The sequence below is a fragment of the Muscardinus avellanarius genome (genome assembly GCF_963383645.1).
Source record: "Muscardinus avellanarius genome assembly, chromosome: 6".
NCBI classification, from domain to species: domain Eukaryota; kingdom Metazoa; phylum Chordata; class Mammalia; order Rodentia; family Gliridae; genus Muscardinus; species Muscardinus avellanarius.
Window position 1 is genome coordinate 63,537,847 of NC_137791.1, and position 24,797 is coordinate 63,562,643.

Genomic DNA, 24,797 nt, shown 5'->3' on the forward strand with positions numbered 1-24,797 from the left:
ATGGGAAAGCTTCAGGAAGACTGCCTCACACATCATTATGCAAGAGTAAAAATCTACTTGTCTCAATTTTCATCACATTCTATATTTAAGCACTAGTGCTATCTACTTCCTTGAAGCTAAATATTCTTAACTTTGGCCTTCTGGAAAGGCTACCAAAAGCCATGGATCAACCCAAAAGAGAATAAAAGCCTTTTATACTAAGCTACAAGATACATACTAAAAGCTGCCATATTTTAACTGTGTAATCACAACAAAATATTCGCCATATCAGATTTTTTTCAAAGAGGCTCTGTAAAAGTCTATTTTGACTTAGCATTTAAACTGTATTAAATCTAAAAATTAACTTTGTTTAAACAAAATGTATAGAAATAAGTTTATTATATCTTTTTAAAAAAGAATGAAGAACTGACAAATTGAAGTTACAATACAAATTCATACCTCCAAAAAATTTAAATAGATACAAAATGTCAATATATTATCACTTAGTATAAACTTGTTCCGGAATATTGAAAGAGATGGAACTCTCCCAAATTCCTTCTATGAAGCCAGTATCACATTGATCCCCAAACCAAATAAAGATACCTCAAGAAAGGAAAACTACAGACCAATATCCTTAATGAACATAGATGCAAAAATTCTAAACAAAATACTAGCTATACGCATTCAAAACTATATCAAGAGAATAATACATCATGACCAAGTTGGGTTCATCCCAGAAAAACAAGGCTGGTTCAACATACGCAAATCAATACATGTTATTCACCACATAAATAGAACCAAGAACAAAAATCACATCATCATAGCAATAGATGCTGAAAAAGCATTAAAAAAAATCCAATACCCATTTATGTTAAAAACACTGCAGAAAGTTGGAATAGAAGGAATGTTCTTCAACATCATTAAGGCAATATACTGTAAACCCAAAGCCAACATTATATTGAATGGGGAAAAACTGCAAGAATTTCCGCTAAAGTCAGGAACAAGACAAGGATACCCACTATCACCACTCCTTTTCAATACAGTCCTTGAGACTCTTGCTGCAGCAATAAGGCAAGAGAAGGAAATCAAAGGAATTCACATAGGAAGAAAGGAATTAAAATTATCCTTATTTGCAGATGACATGATCCTTTATCTGGGAGACCCAAAGAATTCAACCAAGAGACTGCTGGAGCTGATTGACAAATTCAGCAAAGTCGCAGGATACAAAATCAATGTAAAGAAATCAGTGGCTTTTCTTTATGCCAACAATGAATCCACAATGAAAGAAACAAAGAAAACAATTCCATTCACTATAACCTCAAAACCAATAAAATACCTAAGAATAAACCTTATGTTAAGTGAGATCAGCCAAGCACAGAAGGAGAAGGTACATATGTTTCCTCTAATATGCCCAAACTAGGAAACACAGAGGATACCAGTGGGACTCCAGATAATAGAGGGGAAATATCAGCAAAGTTTGAGTGGAAAGATAGGAGAGGAGGAAGGCTGATCTTGATTAATGAGGGTCTACATCTGAATATGTGTAAAATTATGAATATGACATGGTTAACCTGGACAACCATTGGTGGGAGGGGGTAAGGGAAAACGGGGGTGGGGGGAGAAGGCACCAAATATATTTTAAATGTATGCCATTTATGTTCAATAAAAAATTTGTTTAAAAAATAATAAAGCAGAGAGGAAGTTTCATTTAAAAAAAGAATTATAGTCCTTTGCCAATATTTGTCTTAAAAACACATATAAGTCTGGCACAGTGATGCATGCCTATAATCCCAGTACTTGGAAGGCTGAGACAAGAAGAATATAGGTTCAAGACCAGCCTCAGCAACTTACTGAAACCCTCAGCAACTAAGTAAGATCCTGTTTCAAAACAAAAAATAAAAAGGGCTTGGAGTATAGCTCAGAAGTAGAATACCCTTGGTTCAATCCTCTCTTTCATATATCTGGAACTCACTTTATAATATGGAGTTAGAAGTCTATATATTCCAGTTACAATATAGAGATTGGGTGACTGCAAGAATCCATTACATGCTATTTAAAAAATCCACACTAAGCCAGGTGCAGTGGTACACGCATACAATCCCATTACTTGGGAGGTTAAGATAGGAGGATCACAGGTTCAAGGTCAGCCTCAACAACTTATGAAGATCCTGTTTCAACACAAAACATAAAATTGGGCTGGGGGTATAGCTCAGAGGTAGACTGTCCCTGAGTTCAATCCCTAATGCCACATACACACACACACACACACACACACACACACACACACACACAACACAATACACAGATGCTTTGTTTCATGACCTTTTCTTATATTCAATCAGCCTATTCTCCAAAGGGTAAGAAGGCTGTTTCTCTTATTTTACCATTAACAGCATCACTTTAATAAGCATGTTAGAAATATTTCCATATGCTATATATTAACATTTTTATTTGCATAAATTTTCCTATAAGTGAAACTACTCATTTAAAAGGCAAGAACATTCAGAGTTCATACCTTTAGCTTATAAAAGGATTTTGGCAGCTCACACTTCCTCAATCAGCACATGACAGTACTCATTTTCCCACATGAGTGAACACAGGTATTATACTTTTAAATTTTTGCCAATCAAATAGGTGATAAAAAACTGTTATCTCATTTTAATTTTCATTTCTATGAACTAATTTTCATAAATTCATTGGCTATTTTCAAGCACTCCTTTATAACATGTCCATTTTATTACAGGGTTGCTTATCTTTTCATTATCAGATACTCAAAGGTGCTCTATTATATTAAAGATAAGAAAACTTTATCCGGCAGTGTATGGCAATTATTTCTTGCATTCTGCCACTCAACTTATGACTCTGTTTACAGATGCCTTGTACCATGAGAAATCTTTTATTTTTCATGTAAATCTTCCAGTTGTTTTCCTTAATGGCTTCTAAACTATGTCTCACATAAGAACCCTCAAGGTTCTAAACATATTTTCCTTATTTTTTCCTATTATGTTCACAGATTTTTTTCACATTTATCTCTTTCATATATCTGGAATTCATTTTAGAATATGGAGTTAGAAGCCTGGCGTGGTGGCACACGCTTGTAATCCCCGTGCTTGGGAGGCTGAGACAGGAGGATTGCCCACGTTCAAAGCCAGCCTCAGCTGGCTTAAGAGACCCTGTTTCCAAATAAAATATAAAATAGGTCTGGGAGTGTAGGTCGGAGTAGAAGGCCCCTGGGTTCCATCCCTAGTACCATAAAAAAAAATGGAGTTAGAAATCTAATTCTGTATGCTAAGTGAACAGCCAATTATATCAACACTATTTATTGAGTAAACCACCCTTTCCCACTGAAATTCCTATTATCACCTCCCTGGCTAACCTGTGTGGACATAAAATCTTGACCTAAAATCAGTTCCATATGAAGCTTTGCTAAGTCAAAGTAGTCTAGAACTTTATATGAAAATGCAAATTATACAAAGTCGTGACAAAAAATTCTAAGTCAAGACAGTATTAAGAAAAGAGAAACAATTAAAGTAAAAGGAGACAGAAGTATAGCCTCTTTTTGTAGTCTTGCCCTTGTTGTGATGAACAGCCCAGAGGAAGGAAGATACAGTAGACAAACTAAAAACAGAAATATTAGATGTCAGCGTCTCTGGCTCCCTTGTCTTTCCCATCACAAGCTTTGACTGGTTGGTTTCATCCACAAGCACTACCTACAAGGGTAAGTAGCACAAATGCCCACAGACATCTATTTGGCTAGAACAGATGTGACCAATCATTACCCAACAAAGTTGACAGTTACTTAAACTGTGGACCTAAAAATTGTTGTTTTTTGACCCAAAGTATCTAAAGCCAAGCAGAAAAATGGTAATCCACAAACATTACTGAAGAAAAATGACACCAAGGAGATGGAAGAGAATTTTTTTTCTTGAGTTCATACAATGCTAGAAAAAAATTCTCAGCCAGGTATAGGGTACATACCTGTAATCCATTCCAGTACTTGGGAGGTTGAAATAGGAGAATACCAGGTTAGAGGACAGCCTCAGGAATTAAGTGAGACACAGCAATGTAAGGAGACCTTGTTTGAAAACAAAAAATAAAAAAGGCCTGGGAAGGTAGTTCGGATGGATTCAATGCACAGCACCAAAATGATAAAGGTTTACAGGTCCAGTGGCCCTGCCCAACCTAGGGTGAAGTGTACAGGTACCATCCCCCCATTCAACCCATGTCTGACAGAGCATGAAAGTGGAAGACAGCCCTCTATGCTCTCTGGGCATCAGCCTATGCTTTCCTGACCCTATCATATGTCATCACCTTAAGAGTATAAAAACATATTTATAAAACCTTGACCAAAGATGAGTGCCCTTTTATTAGGAAAGAAGATAGGCCGGGCGTGGTGGTGAATACTTGTAATCCCCGCGCTTGGGAGGCTGAGACAGGAGGATCGCACAGGTTCAAAGCCAGCCTCAGCTACTTAGTGAGATCCTGTTTCCAAATAAAATATAGAAATAGGTCTGGGAGTATAGCTCAGAGGTAGAAAAGCCCCTGGGTCCCACCCACAGTACAACAACAAAAGAAAAAAAAAAAGAAGAGAAGATAGTAGAGGCTTTTTGACAAACTACAAAATAGAAAAATAAAAAAAGGCTCCATTGTACAGTGCTTGCCTAGCATCCATGAAGCCCTGGGTTGGATCCCCAGCACCACAGAACAGAAAGAAACTGAGACAATAAAGGAGACAGGTATTCAGCCAATGTGAATTATACTCAGCAGCCAAGAGAAAGCCTGTGATAGCCAGGACTACATGCTGTTCGCCATTAATGTCCCCATGTTGGGACTACTAATGGCATTCACCAGTTTTTCTGCTTCAAAAGTGACCCTTAGAAAAGAATGGGGAATGCCGGGCGTGGTGGCGCACGCTTGTAATCCCCGCGCTTGGGAGGCGGAGACAGGAGGATCGCGCAGGTTCGAAGCCAGCCGCGCTGGCGTAAGAGACCCTGTTTCAAAAATATAAAATAGGTCTGGGAGTGTAGCCCGGAGGTAGAAGGGCTTCCAGGAACCCCAGTACCACCAAAAAACAAAACAAAACAAAGAGTCACCCCATCAAAGCTCATGGGAAGCCTAAGGTAACTGGAGACAGATTTTGGGTGGCCTCAGTTAGGAGGTTGTGGTCTCTTTTCTGAACGTATGGCAAGATCATACTGTCTGTCGCCAAAACACTTCAGGACTTCTGGAGCACCACGAAGTAGTCCCTGGTGATTCGAAATGGCCACAGTCAGATAATATGACTTCCCTATCTTTGCAATTTTGGATAAGAATAAAGAAGCAACGTTAACCATGACATAGAGATAAGACATGTTGGACCTCTGTAAACATAACTACTTTTCTTATGAGCAATGAGAAAAAGAACTCCAAAAACTGGAAACAGATCTTGCTTTTGTGTGTGTGTGGTCCTGGGGTGGAAACCAGGGGCTTTTCTACCTCCAGACTATACTCCCAGGCCTATTTTATACTTTATTTGGAAACAGGGTCTCACTAAGTTGCTGAGAGCCTCACTCAGTAGCTGAGGCTGGCTTTGAACCTGTGGGATCCTCCTGTCTCAGCCTCCCAAGTGCTGGGATTACAAGAGTGCACCACTACACCTGGCCACACTGTGCTTTAAAACAGTCCTAGCTTACAGTGTCTTCCTCCCCTGAATGTCATACCTACCATTCATCAAATCATATAGTGTTAAGGGAACCTACAGAAACAACCAAAACATTATATAGATACACGTATTTGTAATTAACTTATTAATTTGTTAATATGCTAGAATACCAGGATAAAAATTATAATGGAAATTCTTAACACAAATTACTACTATTAGTACTGCTACAAATAATAGTAGTTAACACTAATTGACTCATTTATTAAAGGTCAGGCACTATCCCAAACATCTGACATGGAGCCTATTAAATCTTTACAACCTTAATTGGCTGATATTATTAACCACACATTTTAAACTAAGAAAATTAAAACACTGAATGGCAGAGCCAGGATTCCAACCCAGACAGCCTGGCTCCAAATTTCATGCTCTTACTCATTATCATGCCTTCATAATCAGCTAATACTCTAGGTTTAAGATTTTTCACAATAATGATTCAGTTGCTTCTATGGTTTGGATATGATTTGTCCCCCAAAGATTCATGAGCTAGAAGCTTGGCCCCACCGTGAGATTGCTGAATTTGTAAACCCTTAAGAGGTAGAGCCTAGTGAAAAGTAATTAGGTCATCATCATGAATGGATTAATGCTGGTCTTGCAGAGTAGACTGGGTCTGGAAGGTGTGAGTTAGTTCTCGAGATAATTTGTTGTAAATAAAGCAAGGCCATCCCATGAGCTTGGCATGGCCAGTCCTTTCCATTTTTCTGCCATGTTGCGATGCAGCCAGGAAGGTCTTTACCCAGATGCTGTTGCATGCTATTTGGGCATTCTAGCCTCCAGAATCATTAATCAAATAAGCCTCTTTACTGTATAAGTTATCCAATCTCATGTACTTTGTTATAGCAACACAAAACTGATGAAGACAGTTGCTGAAATCATCTTAATAGCTAGCAAAATTTTCTGTTTTAATAATGAGCAAAAAATGATTCAAAGTCTGTAAGTATATCAAATAATATATCTGTTGGACAGTTATCAAAGATTACTCAGAAAGATTTACAAATAATTCCCAAGAGCTATAAAATATGTGCTAACTAGATATGCTGTATTCGGGTTGATAAATTAAGAAATATTCAACCTATCCTAGATCTATCAGGATCACAGCTCATCAGCCTAAATGAGAGATCATTAAATTGCCAAACTACAAAATCACTATTGCAACACAAAAACTCAGAATTAAAAGGCAGATTTACTAAAAATTATGAACAACCCTCGTGCCCTAAAATCACAGCTGCCACTTAAAAAAATGCTAGAGTTGGCCCCTCCCATAAGTTCACAAACCTAAGATAAATGTGAACTTTACATCTGTGGGTTAAAAGAGGTGACTGATGGTAACCTTAGTCCTAACTCTTCAGAGCAGGAAAATTTATTTTGACACATTTTGGATCTTTATCACTTGCTTGACACATGGTGTATATAATATAATCTTTATAGGTATATCTTCCCACCTAGCCTAGAAACTTTAAAAGGGTAGGACTAGATTTATTGTATTCCAACAGAATCTAAAAGAAATGAGTCTAGTAGTCTAATCACTGTGTCTATTCAATCAGTGACTGAATGACAAGAAGTAACTAATTCAAGGAAATGAACAAAGAAGCAAAATGTGAGACAAAATATATCAATAAGAAATGAATTATCAGCCAGGCATGCTGACACACACCTATAATCCCAGTACTTGTGAGACTGAGACAGGAGGACCACAGATTCGAGGACAGCCTCAACAACATAGCAAGACTCTCAGCAATCTAGCAAGACTCCATTTCAAACAAAAAAATCAAAAGGCCTAGGTATGTAGCTCAGAGGGAGAATACCCCTGGGTACAAACCCCAGTGTACTTCCCCTGCCCATATTATCTGGTATGCAAAGAAGCATAAAAGCAGGCTGATAAACAGTAGTCTACTGTTTCCAAAGATTAAAACTGTTTCTCACTACCTTTTATCAATGTGCCTGGATCATGTTTTGTATTTAACCAATAAATTAAAGAATACAAGATTCTTGGTGGCCAAGTTTATATCTTTTTGTTCCTCCATAAGAACTGAGTGAAAAAATAAATGTAAACAAGAAAACTAGTTTGAAATAAAATCATATCTGCCCTTCCTGATCAAACTGAGATGAAAAAGATATCTAAGGACAAAATCTTAGAACTATCAAAAACCAAACTGTACCCAAGCAAAACTCAAACTTATTTGTTCTACATACATGGGAACACAACAAATTAATCTCATCACATCCTTTGGAAGTTCTAGGCTAGGTGGCATAAAATATACCTGTAAAGATTATATAAAATTATATAATATAGTTCACCATATGTCAAGCAAGTGACAATGGTCCTAAATGTGTCAAAATAAGTTGTCCTGCTGTGAAGAGTTGGACTCCCTTTCCTTTTCTCCTTTACATATACCTGGGATAATAGTATTGATCTATTTTATGGAGCTATCATGAGGATTAAACAGTTTTAAAAAACTACGCACAAAGATGAAGATTATGATACCTATTGTTAGCCACTTTTACAATTAACATCAACAGAGCCTCTTGTTTCATAATGCAAACTACTGTGTTAATTACTTAAAAGTAGGCGTGGTGGTGCACACCTACAATCCTAGTTCATAGAAGGCTGAGATAAAAGGGTTGCAGGTTGGAGGACAGCCTAAGCAAGTAGTGAGACTCTAAGCAACCCAGCAAGACCTGTTTCAAAATAAAAATAAAAAAGGGTTGGGGGATGTAGCTCAGTGGTAGAATGCCCCTGGGTTTAATCTCTAGTAACACACACACACACACACACACACACACACACACACACACACACACACACGTAGTAGGACAAATTTTGGAAGTCACAAAGAACACCTCACATTGAGTATGCTCATGAGCAAGTATGCATTTTCTAAGACAAATGTCTTTAAAGAATAAAGGATAGGTACCATAAACAGAGAGAAGTATCTTCTATTATACCAGAAAATAAAATTAAGTGAATGTTGCTCCTGATCTTTATAACTCTGAACCATAAGGCTTTCCACCCAGCTAGTAAGGAAGCCAAGACATCCCCTGTGTTTGATTACTATTGTTATCACCAGCATTTGAAAGAGTTGTGCACCCTCTGGGCCCACCTGCCATTCCTAATAAGGAAGGGATGGGACCCCAGCAAATCCAATGCTGAGGTCTGAACATTTCCTATGGAACCTTCTGCCTTTTACATCAGAGTTGTGCCCAAAGAAACATGCACTTCAATAACAGGAAGTCTATTTCCTTTCAGCTTAGCTAGTTTGCTCTTTAGTAAGAGCTGATTGAAATGACAGAGTTATAGCATCCTTCGGATGCCCAAGAGCAACCTGATAAGTTGGTTAAAAGCATTACTTCTACCAACATTGGCAGCAATCAGTTTGGGGAATTAAGGTTTTTGGATGTTCTGCTTTATAAACCTCATTTATCAAACAGCAGGAGAGCTGTTACATATGGTGATGGGCATTATGGAAATGCTTAGATTGAATACAAAGTGAGAATGAATTGGATTAAATTACCTACAATAAAGAGAGAAACTAACTCAGGAGGAAGTAAAAAGAACCAATCATAGATATGAATCAAACAGCATTGCACAAAAATGTTAGAGCCTGCTTACAGATTGTTGCCTTTGGGGTTTATTATTAAAGAGATTCCTGAGATGTCTACACAGAATTTTTATTAATGTAGCAAAGTCGAATTAGATCCAGCTAAATAATTGTACCCACTACAGTTTTTCCTATCCAAAAATAATAAGAAAGGTAAGAGGATATTTACATAGATTCAGATATCCTATTACAAAGATTAGCTTACACTAAACCCCCACTATTAGAAATCACAGTACATATGGGGAACGGGACATGCACATTTAGTTGAAGAGTAGTGTTGCTTACAACACAGCTGGGCAAGAATAAGAATAGCACAATATAGGAAGGAAATTCTTTTGAATTCTTTTCTACAGACAACCAGTTTCTATTTAGCTTAATAAAATATTAAGATTTAACTTAATGTTCAGTTATAAATCAGTTTACTTACAAAAATCATTTAGAAAAAAACTCATATTGTTTTACCTGCTTACTTGACGAAGGGGTAAACATAAGTCTTCCTATAATGCCAGATCTGCAATTATTTCTTATGAAATTATGAGATAAATTCATGGACAAGAATATGAAGAATAATCCTATTCTTTCTCTAATGCTTGGAACCATCTAACTGTGTTAGGAGAGGGAGAATAAGGTTGATATCAGAATGAGAAAATGAGAATGCAGACAATAAAACTCATGAGAGAGGAATATGCAAAAGAGCTATAATCCAAGACTTGTTTTAAAAGTTGGACACTGACCTAGGCACGCTTGTAATCCCCGCGCTTGGGAGGCGGAGACAGGAGGATCACGCTGGCTTAAGAGACCCTGTTTCCAAATAAAATATAAAAGTGGGTCTGGGAGTGTAGCCCGGAAGTAGAAGGGTTTCCTGGAACCCCAGTACCACAAAAAAAAAAAAAAAAAAAAAAAAGTTGGGCATTGAGTTTAGGTGGGATGTTTATATTCTGCATAGGAAAAAATGCTTCTAGGAATCCCAGGCCCCTTTGCTCATGGCCCAAGAACAAAAGAATGAGTCATGGATACACCTAAGCTAGAACCCTGTGGGAGCACACTGGAAAAATAGGTAGGGCCTACATAAACAGAAATTTCAGCATTTGATCTGTCCTTGAAATGCCCCCTTACCACAATACAGACACACATGAAGATGGTCACAAAAATGGACATTACTAATATGAGAAAAATAAATGATCTTTGAGGAAAACACAGTAGCCTCATAGGCAACAATAGCAAGAGGAATCTGTCAGATATTCTCTAGGAGGCAAAAAAAGAGGCCTAAAGGCCCTTAAAATCCTTGTGGAGTGCTTTATATATTTACTCTATCACATTCACAGAATGTGCCCCAAAAATGAATCTGTGTGCCTGGTAACTGTTCTAGTTAGAGACAAAGTGAATAAATGATATGTAGTCTGGCAGGACAGACCCCAGGCAGAGATTAAGTAGTGGACTTTTATCCTGGTACATCACACAAACTTCTTTCAATTTTCCTTCCCCTCAGCAAAGTCAGACTGAGTGACTTTCAGGGTCATTTGCATTTTAAATGGAAAGAAAGCTTTAAGGCAAAGCAAGGAATCTTCCAGGCTATGCTATATAATTCCTTGCTGCTAGAAGTTCTGACAGGATGGGTGCTGATGGAACAGGCATTATTCCATACTAAGAAACCAAAATAAGAAAAAAGTCTTAAGTTTTCCACTTGTGTTCAAAACTGCCTAAGCCCCTTGGAGGCAGAGTACCACAGAATCAACTCACTTCTTCACATTCTCAAAGCCTTGGAGGAAACAGTTCCACATTGACTTCTTAAATCCTTCAGGTTTAGAAGGCAATTAACTGACCTGGGTAATAATGTCAAGTTAAAATTGCACACCTGTCCATTAACCCCAGAAATGCCCTCTTGGGAAAGGACCTTCCATTAAACTTTCCAAGGCTCCTTGGGGTGATATCACTGCTGGATAGGACAGAGCCTGCCTGACACTGACTTCACTTCCATGTCTAGGGCCTCTCCAGGTCAGGGTTCTCGATAAACACACACACACACACACACACACACACACACACACTCTCTCTCTCTCTCTCTCTCTCTCTCTCTCTCTCTCTCTCTCTCTCTCTCTGAAAAAGCTGATTTTCTTTTTCCCACTCATTGAAAATAAACCCAAATGGTACCCAGATTTAGAACACACCTACTGATAAAAAAGTTAAAGGAAGAGAGGGAGGCACCCACCCACATAATCTTTCCATTCAGAGAGACACTATTCCACAGCTGCCATGGAGTTTATAATTAACAGACATGCTTAACCAACAACAGAAATTTCTGGAATCTTGCAATTTACACTAGAGTCTGGCTTATTCCAAAGTTAGATCACAAGCATGGGCTGGATTCCATGGCTGAATCAGAAAGCTTTCTTGGCACTTCTCTAGCTCAGGTTTCCTGCAATCACTCAGCCCTGTCTGTAGAGAGAGGCTGCATGGTGACGGGGGTGCTGGCTTGACCCTATGTGCAGGCAGGCAGAGCAGCTGCTCCACAGGGCTTGCTCACGTCCAGAGGCCTGACCGCTTACCACTAGCTCCTCCATGGAGCTGTGTCCAGAGGCTCCACTGGAGAAATGTCAGCTTGTACTCTGGACCACCATGCCTCCAACAAAACTTTACAATAGTTGTCCATTCCTGCTTCCCTTCCCACTGGCTATCCCAGGCTCTAATGCAAAGGTATAAGGTGAGGCTTGTCTGAGCACTGGCTCTCCAGTGGTGCTGCCTGGCAGAAGGCAAAGCCATGGAGAACAGAAAGAGGAGGGGGGCAGCCTTCAAAAGCTGCAGGTAGCTTTGTGGAGTCTTTACTATTTGAATCTACATTACTAAGAACTACATTATTAGAACAGAAAGTCTCTTTTTAGAGGAAAGAAAATTAAGGCTCAAAAATAAGAAACTTGCCCAGGGCCACACTATCATTTCTTGGTGGATAAAAAATCAGATTCCAATTTTCAAACTCCCAGCCCACACATCTTTCCCTGTAACTCCAGAGCACCACCAGGCCTTCCATCTGGTGGTGAAAACTGCCCAGTGGCATGATTTGGGAGGAGGCACGAGATAGAAAACTGCCAGAAACCGGGAGTGGTGGCACACACTTGTAATCCTATCGCTTAGGAGGCTGAGACAGGAGGATCGCGCAGGTTCTCAGAAACTTAGTGAGACCCTGTTTCCAAATAAAATATAAAATAGGTCTGGGAGTATAGCCCGGAGGTAGAAAAGCCCCTGGGTTCCACCCCCAGTACCATATACACATACACACAAAAAAGTGCCAGATACTGCATTAGATATTTACACAAATTATTTCTACTATCAAGAGCTGGTAGATATTGTTATCCCTATTTTAGGTCAGAGGGGATAATATCTCCCTTAGGTGACTTGATTCCAGAGTTCATCCTAACCTTCCAGTCCAGGAGCACAGGAATGATCTCACAGTTCCCAAAATACTCCCTCTTCAAAAGCTGACCAGGATGAGAACAAGTCCTTCAAGAATCACTGGGGTGAAGCTGACCTAATGTATATCCAAGTCCTATCTGAATATAGACAATTCCTCAGGAAAGAGCAGGTGGTTGTCAAGAATAAATGGGATAACATCAAATTAAAAAGTTTCTGCACAGCCAAAGGAACCATTAAGAACATGAAGAAAGAGACTACAGAATGGAGAAATTGTTGTCAGCTACTCATCTGACGAGGACTAATATCCAGAATATACAAAGAACTCAAAAAAACTTAATGGAGAAAAAAAATGGAAGAAAACAAATACCATAAAAATTAGGAGACACCAATGGAGTAGTGGAAGAGAACCGGATGAGGGAGGAGAAGAGGGAAAAAGAGAGGTAGAGTCCACATGTCATCTGCATATATAAATGTGACACTATGAATCTCACCATCATGTATAGTAATGCACCAGTGAAAATTATTAAAGCAGAAAAAAAAAGAGCAGGCTGTTGGGCTATAACCTGTCATTAACCCCACCACCAGTGTTCATTGTTAGACACTGGTCCAGACCTGGGGAATCAGGGCATATTTATTAGGAGCTTAATGTGAGATACAAGTGAGTTTTAACAGGAGAAAGGCAAAGAAGACCTTGGTCTTTAATATTTTCTAATAAAAGGCCCATTTGTAACAGCCAAAAATCATTCTGCCACATTCATGGTAGATACATATTATACTAACTGGCAAAATGCATAATTAATATGATTTACTTATGAATTAGCAGCACATTTGATTGTATTTTTATTTTAGTAAACAGCAGTATCATTTGAAACCCTACAGTATTCAGAGTACTATAAATACAAGAATATTGGTCTATATCTACAAACCCTTTCTTGACCACATTAGGAAAGCCCTGGTTTAGCACAGCAGGCATTACTCCCAAGTGAGCAGGCCTGGTGGGCTGTCTAGGGAGGGAAGCTGGGGGCAGAGAATGAGGAGGTGGGAACTCACAAAGCACACTTCTATATTTCATAATTTTGCTTAAAACCAACCTGCCAGCTCTTTTCCAATGGTCAACATAAAAAGTAATGATTATAAGTTAATATGACATTTGGGCAAGGAAACCATAAAACCAAGCCACCTACTTTGGGAAGTAATAAAAGAAAAAAGGGAGACAGTGTCATAAAAGAAAATTAGCTCATCCAGATGCCAAGTTCACTTGCTTAAATACATATGAGTAGCATCATCTAGAAAAAACAGCAATGCTGTTCTTTAATGAAGCTTTGGTGTCTAAATTTGATCTGTAATGAATGAAAAGGACAGCAGATAACAATCAAAAAATAGCGCAAATTCATGCTAGTGTGACAAATATATGGTTACAATTTAAGTAAGATTCTATTATTTCTCACCAAAAGGAGACTCAATATCATCCTACTAAAAGTATCTCACAAATTCATGCTTAACATTAGACTAAAATTCAAATTTAGACTCTTTAAAAATAAAGGTGAAAAATTTTCAAACCAACAGACTTAAAAATGTATAGCACCTGCCAAATAAATGAAAAGCACTAAAATTTAAGAAAACTAGTTAGTCCCCTACCTACCCAGCTATCCTCTACCCTGTCTTAGCACATTCTTCAACACACTCTTGACCAAGTACTGCTGTTTTATAACCACACCATTGGGTACACTCAGAGTGCAATAAGCTGGTGTTCCTGTGCATTCACACACACTTAAAAGTTCTACTCATCCTTCGACTCAACACCAGAAGGCAGAATAAATCTCCCCTCCACTGCAGCCCATTTATCAACTTACTGCCCCAAGGTTCCATGACAGCACTGGCACAGGGGAATGGATGGAACCAGCTCATCACTGTACTCACTCACTACTCCCCAACACAGTGCTCGGCATCAAATACTTTACAAAAGCGTGGTGCAGAAACAAAGGTAAGAGTGGGTAATTAATTCTGATGCTGCTAGGAGTGGTAGCACACACCTAAAATCTCAGTATTTAGGAGTCTGGGACAGGAGGATTACAGGATCAAATCCAGCCTCAGTAGTAAGAACCTGTTCCTAAATAAAAAAAATAAAATAGGGCTGGGGTGTAGTTTGGTGGTAGAATACCACCGGATTCAATTACCAGCATGTCACACACACACACACACAAAAAAAAAAAACTTCTGATACTGATTGAGGATTACCTGTTTACAAAACCGTCAAATAGCCGAGCATGGTGGCGCACGCTTGTAATCCCCGTACTTGGGAGGCGGAGAAGAGGATCTCACATGTTCAAAGCCAGCTGCACTGGCTTAAAAGACCCTGTTTCCAAATAATAATATAAAATAGGTCTGGGAGTGTATCCCAGAGGTAGAAGGGTTTCCAGGAACCCCAGGATCACACACACACACAAAAAAAATGGTCAAATGTCTTAATTTTCAATTACTAGAGAAAAGTCAGTCACCTCTCCTTCCCTGGTAACCGACATTACCTGTTATGTAGTAAGATGCAAAGGAAAAGTCTATTTTTCCATCAGAAGGCCTGAATTAGACACAAGAGTTCTAAACAGAGGGAAATCCTGCATTGCTCAAAAGAGCAAGAGCCTCCCTGAGACAAATGTTTGGGGAGCAAAGCTGCAACCAGCCCCCGGCCACTGGCCTTCCCTCCAGCACCACTCCCCAGCACGATCAAGACAAGGTGCGCTCACTCACCGGGCTTGTTTCCTTCCCTCTCATGGCCCAGCTGCCCCTTGGTGTTCAAGCCGCACGTGTAAACCTCCCCGTCCTCCAGCAGGAACACCGAGTGGTTTCCTCCACAGGCCACTTCCTTGACGCTTCTGTCGGATATGAATCCACACACCTGTGGCTCAGCCACAATTCCTTGCAGGTTGGTGCTGATACCTGGCTGGCCCAGAGACCAATATCCCCAACATAACATTGTTGTTGTCCTTCAGGGAGTCATGTAGCCTAGAAGAGTTTTATAAAAACAAAGGTTAAAAAAAAAAAACTGACACAAAATAGAAAAAAAAATCTAAGTAATAAAAGTAACCAATTGTTAAAATAATTCTTCCTCTAATATTCCTCAGGTATCTTGCATCTCAAAATAAAACATTAAGATTGCTGAAAGTAGTTATAGGTTAAAAAAGATTTTAGAAGCAATTCTAAATTGTTTGTTTAAATGAATGAAAGGCTGTGTTTTGCAGTTCAAAGATAAGAATCACTAAGTAAAGGAGAATAGCTGAAACACTGCAAACCATTAAGGTAACAACATTTTTTAAACTTAATCCTTTCTCAATGAGTCTTTCATTTGAATTTTCTGCTTAATTTTGTAAAAATGTTTAAACCAATTAATCCTTTATATAACCCTATTATTAACTTGATTAGCAGCATTTCACTACTTAAAATTAAAATGACAAATGGAAAAAAATGTTATCTCCTCTTCCCTCTCACCTATGGTCCACACCTGCGTCAGCCTTCACTTCCTAACCAATGGACTTTGAGTTTCTACAACTGTCAGCCTACATCCCTCTGACATGGCTACTGAACAGCCTTAACTGGTAGCTCTCTCTTTATACCTTTATAAATTAACTCCTCACCTGGTTTTAAGCCTTCCACATGGCAACCACCACAGATTTCTATTTGGCAGATAGGCAATTTTGGCTGACAGATTATTGCTGACACTTGCTTACAGTTTCACAATTTTTAAAATGTATGCTTCTCAGCCAGGAATGGTGGTACACGCCTGTAATCCCAATGCTTTGGAGACTGAGATAGCAGGATCGCAGGTTCGAAGCCAGGCTCAAAAACTTAGGTTGTCAGCAACTTAGCAAGACCCTGTTATATAAATAAAAAATAAAATAATAAAAAATATAAAAATAAAATGAAATATGGTTTGGGTGTAGCTTGAAGACAGAATGCCCTGGGTTCAATCCTCGGCACCAAAATAAATAAATAAATAAATAAATAAATAAATAAATAAATATTAGTATGCTCCTCTTCCATACAAACAAAAACAAAATCTCATTTGTCTCTCTACCAGTTCACATCCACTAGGATGAACAGATAAAAATGTTGGTAAGGATATAGAATAACTGGAGCCCTCCTATGTTGCTGATGTAAATGTAGAATGGTACAGCTGCTTCAGAAAACAGACTGGCAGCTAGTTGTGGTGGCACAAGTTTATAATCCTCGTACTTAGGAGGCTGAGACAGGAGGATCGCAGGTTAGAAGCCAGCCTCAGAACCTTAGAAAGGGCCTCAGCAATTTAGCAAAATCTTGTTTCAGAATAAAAAATAAAATAGGACTGGCAGTATACCTTAGAGGTAGAATACCCTGGGATCAATCCCCCATAACAAATAAAACTATCTGGCAGTTCTTTAAAAAGTTAAAACATATGAGTTACTATATGATCCAGAAATTTCACTCCTAAATATGTATCCCAAGAGAACTACAAAAATACACCCACATAAAAGTTTATATATGAATATTAATAGACGCTTTTTCATAATATAAGAGGTGGAAATAAGCCAAATGTCTAACAAGTGAGCAGATTAACAAAATATGGTAGATCTATTAAGTGGAATATTATTTGACTAAAACATCTGTAAGACATGAAAACATTATGCTAAGCCCAAGAAACCACAAAAGACCACATAATGTGTGATTACACTTAGATGGGATGTCCAAAAAGGATAAATCTATACAGACAGAAGGTAGACCAGCAGTTGCCTAGGGCTGGCTGAGAAAGGGGAATGAAAAGGTGACTGTTCCTGCTTCTTATGGGGAGGTAGTGACATGTTCTAAAATGAGATTGCAATGATAGTTAAATTGGCAGATACAATTTTAAACCTGAATTTTATACTTTAAAAAATGGTAAATTTTATATGGGAATTATCTCGATAAAATTTTTAAATTGTTTTAAAATTTTTCTCTTGCTATATACGCCCTGCCCTTGTGAGTCCACACCAGCCAAAGGACTATTGAGTTTAATTACTATAATTGCCATTATAAAAACAATAGGTATAAAATGCTTAATAGAAAACATTTTTCCTAGGACAAAAGGGGAAGCCCTAGACTTTAATACGGATAAATTCAAGGTTATCAATTTTCTATTGCCCCCTTCTGCATATAGAGACTTGAGAGAAGGGAAAATGTTAATGCTTTGATTAGAAATTTAAAAAAAAAACACTTAAGAGTTCTTCCATCTCTTTCTGTTGCTAACACTGGAAATCTCAAGTAGGTGATTCTTCTGTTTCAGAAAACACCTACCGGAGCCTTCTGATTCTAAAGGAGGAGGAAATCCCACAAATGTCTTATGTTTAAGAGGCCATTGGAAGAGGAAGTCATTGAAGTCTGAAATGCAGCTCCAAGTCTGGAGTGTGGCCAGTAACCAATGCATTCTCTAAGGCAGAGAACAAAAGATGAATTTGGAGAACAATGAAGTCTCAAAATTGAAGATGTTCCCTATCCTGCAATTACTTTTCAGAATCCCAAACTTTCTGTTAAAGATACATCATTACCATGGGAAGGAGGAATGGGGGGGGGTGGAGTGGAAATTGGGTAGGGGCTAAATGGGTGATGTGTACATGTATGTCCCCACAATTTTTTAACCCCAATATGATGTATGAATATAATGCACCAATAAAAATTCTTTAAAAAATATACATCATTACAATAACTGTACCTTACTGCATAGGTAAAACCAAAAGAACTTGGGGGAAAAGCCCATGTGTCTCTCATGAAGAATAAAGATTGTGTAGAAATCAAGAATTTTGTTGAGTCATGCTAGAGCTGAAATAGCCTTCTTCCCCTCAGGAATTCTTAGAGACTAGGGGAAGATCCCGAACCTCTAATCAGTACAGTCTTAAGTTTGAATCACTTATTTTTTAGATGTTAAAGGAAACCATGCAGAGGATTGGTTTTAGGGATTCAGATCCCATTTGAGATACCAAATATAAATTTTAATTATGATACTGAATATCCATTTTTAACTATACTTCTTACAGCTGTATTCTCCCCATGTGGAGAGTCACAGTTTAAAATTCTAGAGGACAAAGCATCAGGATCTCAAGGCAAGACTGCAAACTCCAAAAGTGTCTTAGATAATTTGTGTATCTGTGTCTGTGTCTGTGTGTCTGTGTGTTACGTGGTACAAGGGGTTGAACTCGGGGGTATTTTACCTCCATGTACACCCCAAGCCCTTTTATTTTATTTTATTTTTTTAAACAGGGTCTAGCTAAGTTGCTCAGAGTCTCACTACATTGCTGTCCTCAAACTTGTGATCCTCCTACCTCAGCTTCCCAAGTACTGGTAATACAGATATGTGATATCACACCTGGATTTAGCTAATCTTTTGCCAGACTAAAGAAGATAAATTCTAATGAAAATGGTAATGTCTTGTTTTGAACTATAGTACTAAGCAGAACATGCCAATGCCAAATTTATCAACCAGGCTCCAGAAGAAAAACTTCATGAATCAAAAGGTCTGGAGGAAATTTCCAACTCATCCTTTAAAAGGGCAAACTCTTTTCTCCCAACATGCAAGCATGCCCAAATGTCTGCAAATTAAAGATTACAACACAAATGAAGTTAATTCTGTCTACTTTATTTAAAACAAATAGTACTTTGTCCTTAACTTGAAGACATTAATTTATATGTATAACTTAATTTTACAAGTACATTATGATAATCCTCATTCCTGAGGCTTTCAGGAAAGACATGAAAAGGCCCAAAACAAAATGTAAAAATGGAATTTCAATTTTCTGTCTTAACTAGAAATCTCTCCCAAGATTTTAATTCCTTGTCTAAACTCTAGACTAAAAACATATTAAGCTTAAACATTCTTTGGGTGAACTGCAAAGATTAGGGGAGAAGGAGGAAAATTAAAATTCAAAACTGGCAGGGTAGCAATGTAAGGATAAGATCACATGATCTGTTCCCAATTTATCCCAACTTGCTCAATTGCCATTATCCACACTCATTTCTTTCATCTTAATGTTTCATGAGTTTGTCTTCTCTCTCCTACCAATAATTACATAAGCAACATCATAGTGCACTATACATCAATCACTGTGCTTTATGAATTTTATATCATTATGTCATTTCATCTTCACAACAACTGTAACTATCAGTACTATTTTTAGCCTCATTATGAAATAAGACAAGGCTCAGAGAGACAACGAAACACTCCCAAGGTCATACAGCTGGAAGGAGCAAAGCCAGGCTATAAACCTAGGCTGATAGAAATAAATGTCCACATAACCACAGGGCCACACTATCAACCAAATAGATTTATATGTCACCTATACCACAATACAAAAATTATTTATGGGGTGACTAAGTTATACTCAGTCCACAATCCAGAATATCCTCAAAACTTGAAAATAAAGTTGCCCCTTAGAGGGTAAAATAATCAGAATTTAGAGATAACAGACAAGATTAGGCAGCTATAAAATTAAATAAAATATAAATGTGTCTAAAAAGATGGTATCAAGAAGCCATGAGTATATGTCTAAACAAAGAACAATGCTCACAGTGAGTTTATTTATACTGAACAAAAATGCCACAACCCAAATTTTCATCAATAGGAACAAAGATAAATTGTAGGATATTCAAACAATGGAATACTACTCATGAATAAAAAAAATTGGAGATCAGGCATGGTGGTGCACATCTATAATCCCAGCACTTGGGAAGCTGAGACAGGAGACTTACAGGGTGGAGACCAGACTCAGCAATAGAGTAAGACTCTAAACAACTTAGTGAGACCCTGTTTCAAATAAGAAAATTAAAAGACTTAGGGGTAAAAGCTCAGAGGCAGAATGTTTCTCAGTTCAATTCCCAGTACCACCAAAAAAAAGAAAGAAACTGGAGGTGGGGGAAGACCATGACTAAAATGTATGTTAAATTTTTTGATTGATAAATAATGATATATTGTAGGTGGTACAATCGATGTGGTATTTAGATTCATATGCACACCAAGGAATAATTAAGCTAATTAACATATCCATTTTCTCATCTTGGTGATAAGGATATTAGAATTCAGTTTCTCAGCAATTTTAAAACATAGTTATCCCTATATATCTGTGAGGGATTGGTTGCAGGAACTCATCCCCGAGCATTCTAAAATCTACAGATTCTGAAGTCCGATATATAAAGCAATGTAATACTGGCATTTAACCAAAGCAATCCTCCAATATGCTTTAAATCATCTCTAAATTATATATATGTATATATATATATATATACATACATATATATATATATGTGTGTGTGTAATACAATGTAAATAAGAGTTGTTTAGAAAACATTGAATAGGAAAAAAGTATGTATACATTCAGTACAGTCACAATATTTTGTCAAATATTTTTTCTTTTTTCTTTCCTTTTTTTTTTTTTGGTGGTACTGGGGTTCCTGGAAACCCTCATCCGGGCTACACTCCCAGACCTATTTTTATATTTTTATTTGGAAACAGGGTCTCTTAAGTCAGAGAGGCTGGCTTTGAACCTGCACAATCCTCCTGTCTGCACCTCCCAAGCACTGGGGTTACAAGTGTGTACCACCACGCCCGGCTTATCAAATATTTTCTATGTGCAGTTAGTTGAATCTGAAAATAAATATGGAGGGCTGACTCCATATAACACATTGTATTAATCAGAGCCACCACACTGTCCAATAGATCTCAAAAAGGTATTCTTCATATCTAACTAAAACTATGTACCCTATGACTAACCTGAAATGCATTTAATGTAAAAGAAAGCTGCATCTTAAAATGTGGTCCTTTTTAAGCAATGAAACTTGTTTTTTAATTCCTCAAGTATGTATTCTACTAGTTTTTTCTGCTAAGAATGTTCCAAGGCCCTCTTTATCTAGTAACAAAATCTATTCTCCCCATTGAACAGGGATAGGCATGACCCTAGCCAGGCCAATCAGAAAACACCACACCCTATACACAGCATACAACCCATCCTAAGCCAATCAGAGAATGACATTCCTAGGCCCATAATCCACAAGTCTTTAAGTGAATGCCACCCTTAATTCATGGTGCTTGGTGTAGGGATAGCTTGACACATTCAGCTGGGAAAAAGTCCTGCTGGCCCATTAAGTTCCATAGAGCTCTGGTAGAAGGCTGCCTTTTGCCTCTGAAGATTAATTGAGGCTACTGAAAGCTACATTCTCTGCCACATGTAGGATACATGTAAGAGATTATGAAGATGCCATTCATAGACATTCAGACAAGAGATAGAATTCATTACTCTAAGTCCAACTGATCTCTATTATTGGTAGATTCCATACTTGTGAATCTGTCTACTCAACGAAATTTGTAACCACAAGATCAATGCTTAGACTGTTTTTTTACTGTAGTAACATATGCAAACAAACTAAAAAATTGAGTCCTCCCCCCATACACCCATTCCTCACTAAAGCTTCTTGTTTTAATTATTTTAAGGCCTATTTAGTGTGTGTGTGTGTGTGTGTGTGAGAGAGAGAGAGAGAGAGAGAGAGAGAGAGAGAGATTGATTGATTTTGATATCTAAAATGACCTCTAAGCAAAGAGCTAAAGTGCTGTTTAATGTCACTAGGTGCAAGAAATTGTGCCTTAGAGAGAAAATGTGTGTGTTAGGTAAGTTCCTTCATTCACAACTTATGGTTTTGGCATAAATTCAATGTTAATTAATCAACAATAGGATACACCCTAAAAAGAAAGAAGAAATGTACCCATTGATTAGACCACCCAGGAAAGGGCCAAAGTAACATCTATAATTGAAGCTATGGAAAAGACTGAAAAGCAGCTATCTCTGTAAACTGGTGAGGTAATGACCAATAAAAAAACAAAAAGCACAGCAGACAACACTGGTGTGAGGCTGAAAGCCAAACATTTACTATCACATTACCTGGGTTAGGAAAATGTTATACCTTTTTCAACTAGTGTTTTATTATAAAGAAATACACAATGATTTGTAAGTAATACGTACTAAATAAAATGCATAGAAATGATATACACATAAAGCTAAATTATGCATTGATGATGACAAAAATGCTGTGGCCAGAAGCTTATAGATACCTATAACTTTATGGAGCTAGGACAATGAGAATCAACTAATAAATAACACACACACACATATGTACACACATGTGTAAGAAAAACTGTCAAATCACCCTTTTTGTTGTTTATTCAAATTGAATATTTTCACTTGCAATTAAAAAACAAAAAACCTCCTAACCAGGGCTGCAGGGGCAGCTCACTGGTGAAGAATTTCTCTAGCATGTTCCAGACCCTGGGTTCAATCTTCAGCACTGCAATTAAACAAGCAAACAAATAAAACCTCCTGAGTGATATTAATAATTATGGCATTAATAACAGCAAATAAGACTTTATATGAGTTTACTCTGGTCTGACATTTTCCACATACTTCACAGATATTAACTCATTTAATGCTCTGTGAGTAGCCAGGCATGGAGGTGCACACTTGTAATCCTAGCACTAGGGAGGCTGAGACAGGAGAATCTTGCAGGTTTGAACCAAGCTTCGGTTACTTAGTGAGGCTCTCAGCAACTTAGTGAGACCCTGTTTCCAGATAAAACACAAAATAGGTCTGAGAGTATAGCCTGGAGGTAGAAAGCCCCTGGATTCCACTCCCAGTACCACAAAAATAAATAAATAAAAATAAAAAGTAAAAATAATACTCTGTGAATTAGTTACTGATATTCTGATCTCTAGTATACAGATGAAGAAAGTAAAACAACAACAAAAAAGGACAAAGAAAAGGAAAAGTGAGGCACAGAGATATGAAACAACTAATCACATACTCAGGTAGTGGCAAAAGTAGAATTAAACCCAGACGACATGTTCTAAACCACTGGACTATACAGTAGGGAGCCTAGAAAATAGACAGTCAAAGGGTCCACCTTTGCAATGTGTCCCCGGCACTATTCAGAGAGAACAGATACTCTCATCTGTCAACCGGGCTATCTAATCTGTTAAGTATTTATTTCCCAATAGTGAAAAGGGCTGGGTCAGACTCCACACCAGTCAATAAATTCACCCAGCTTTTTACCTTTCTTAGGTTCCATGACTTAGAAAGTAAACTAAAATATTTTGGTTTCCAGGACAGATCCAGTAGAATCGACAGTAGCAGGGATAAACATGGCGACCAGCTGGCCAAAGCATCCCAGCCTTCTTGGCATCGCTCCTTCTATTTATTAATTTGACATTCTGGGTCTATCGGCCTTTTGTAAGTTTATTCAGCATGAGTCAGCCTTGAGAGTCAGCTGAACTCTGGATGCTCTGGCCAAGTACAATCCTAGGTGAGCAGCCTAAAAGATGGCCTTGTCTCTGGTTGACTACTGGAAATAATTTATAAATAAAGATACTAAAAAGGACCAATGCTTTAAATTAAAAAAAAAAACTTCAAAAATCCTTCCCACCTGAGTTATAATCAAGGAATCCTCAAGAAATCAAATAAAATCTGCTTCTAAAGAGAATGAAATAGCAACCACAAGCAGGATGTAGCCCTATGAATGGATTATCAATACTAAACAAATATATGGTCTAGGTCATCTCTGCCAAAGTGATACCTGGTTTTTAGGGGAGAGTTCAGCACACTAAAAAGAAGCCAGCCACTAATTCAGCTTTCACTTGAAAGAACTGTCTAGTTGAAACCCTACTCTGGTAGCTGCTGGTGCTCAGGAATAACAAGAGTCTGTTTCACTGGGCATTTTAACTTCCTGCCTTTCCCACCTATTTTCCCACATTGTCTTTCCCTTGGTCCTAGAGTAGGTTCTTTTATTTCCCTTCCAAACACATATTTACGAAAATACTATATAAATACAAATATTTATACAAATACTACTCTCAGCTATTCCACACCACCTGAGTTACAGCCCCTCCATTTCCTGCCTCTTATTTTCCCATCACAGAACAAAAGATGACTTTTCAAGAATAACTTTCTCTTGATGTCACCTGGTATTTTCCTCAGTCATTCTACTATCCTTGATAAAAGATTTAGGATACTCTTAACGAGCAAAAGAACTTAAATTCAAGCTGAGTTAACTACATGCTAGCTGGGAAACCTAAAAAA

At 37.9% G+C, this 24,797-nt stretch overlaps 1 protein-coding gene across 4 annotated transcripts in view; it reads right to left on the minus strand.

Annotated features, from left to right (window-relative positions):
- The window catches only part of HERC3 (HECT and RLD domain containing E3 ubiquitin protein ligase 3), a gene marked incomplete at both ends in the record, with an annotated part of 106,097 nt that extends 90,331 nt beyond the window's left edge, over positions 1-15,766 (minus strand). For all 4 annotated transcript variants that reach the window (XM_080697353.1, XM_080697352.1, XM_080697350.1 and 1 more), the window contains one exon: positions 15,430-15,766. In XM_080697353.1, coding sequence (XP_080553479.1) covers positions 15,430-15,655 — 226 coding nt within the window. The remainder of the gene's footprint in view (positions 1-15,429) is intronic.
- Between the last annotated feature and the right edge of the window lie 9,031 nt (positions 15,767-24,797).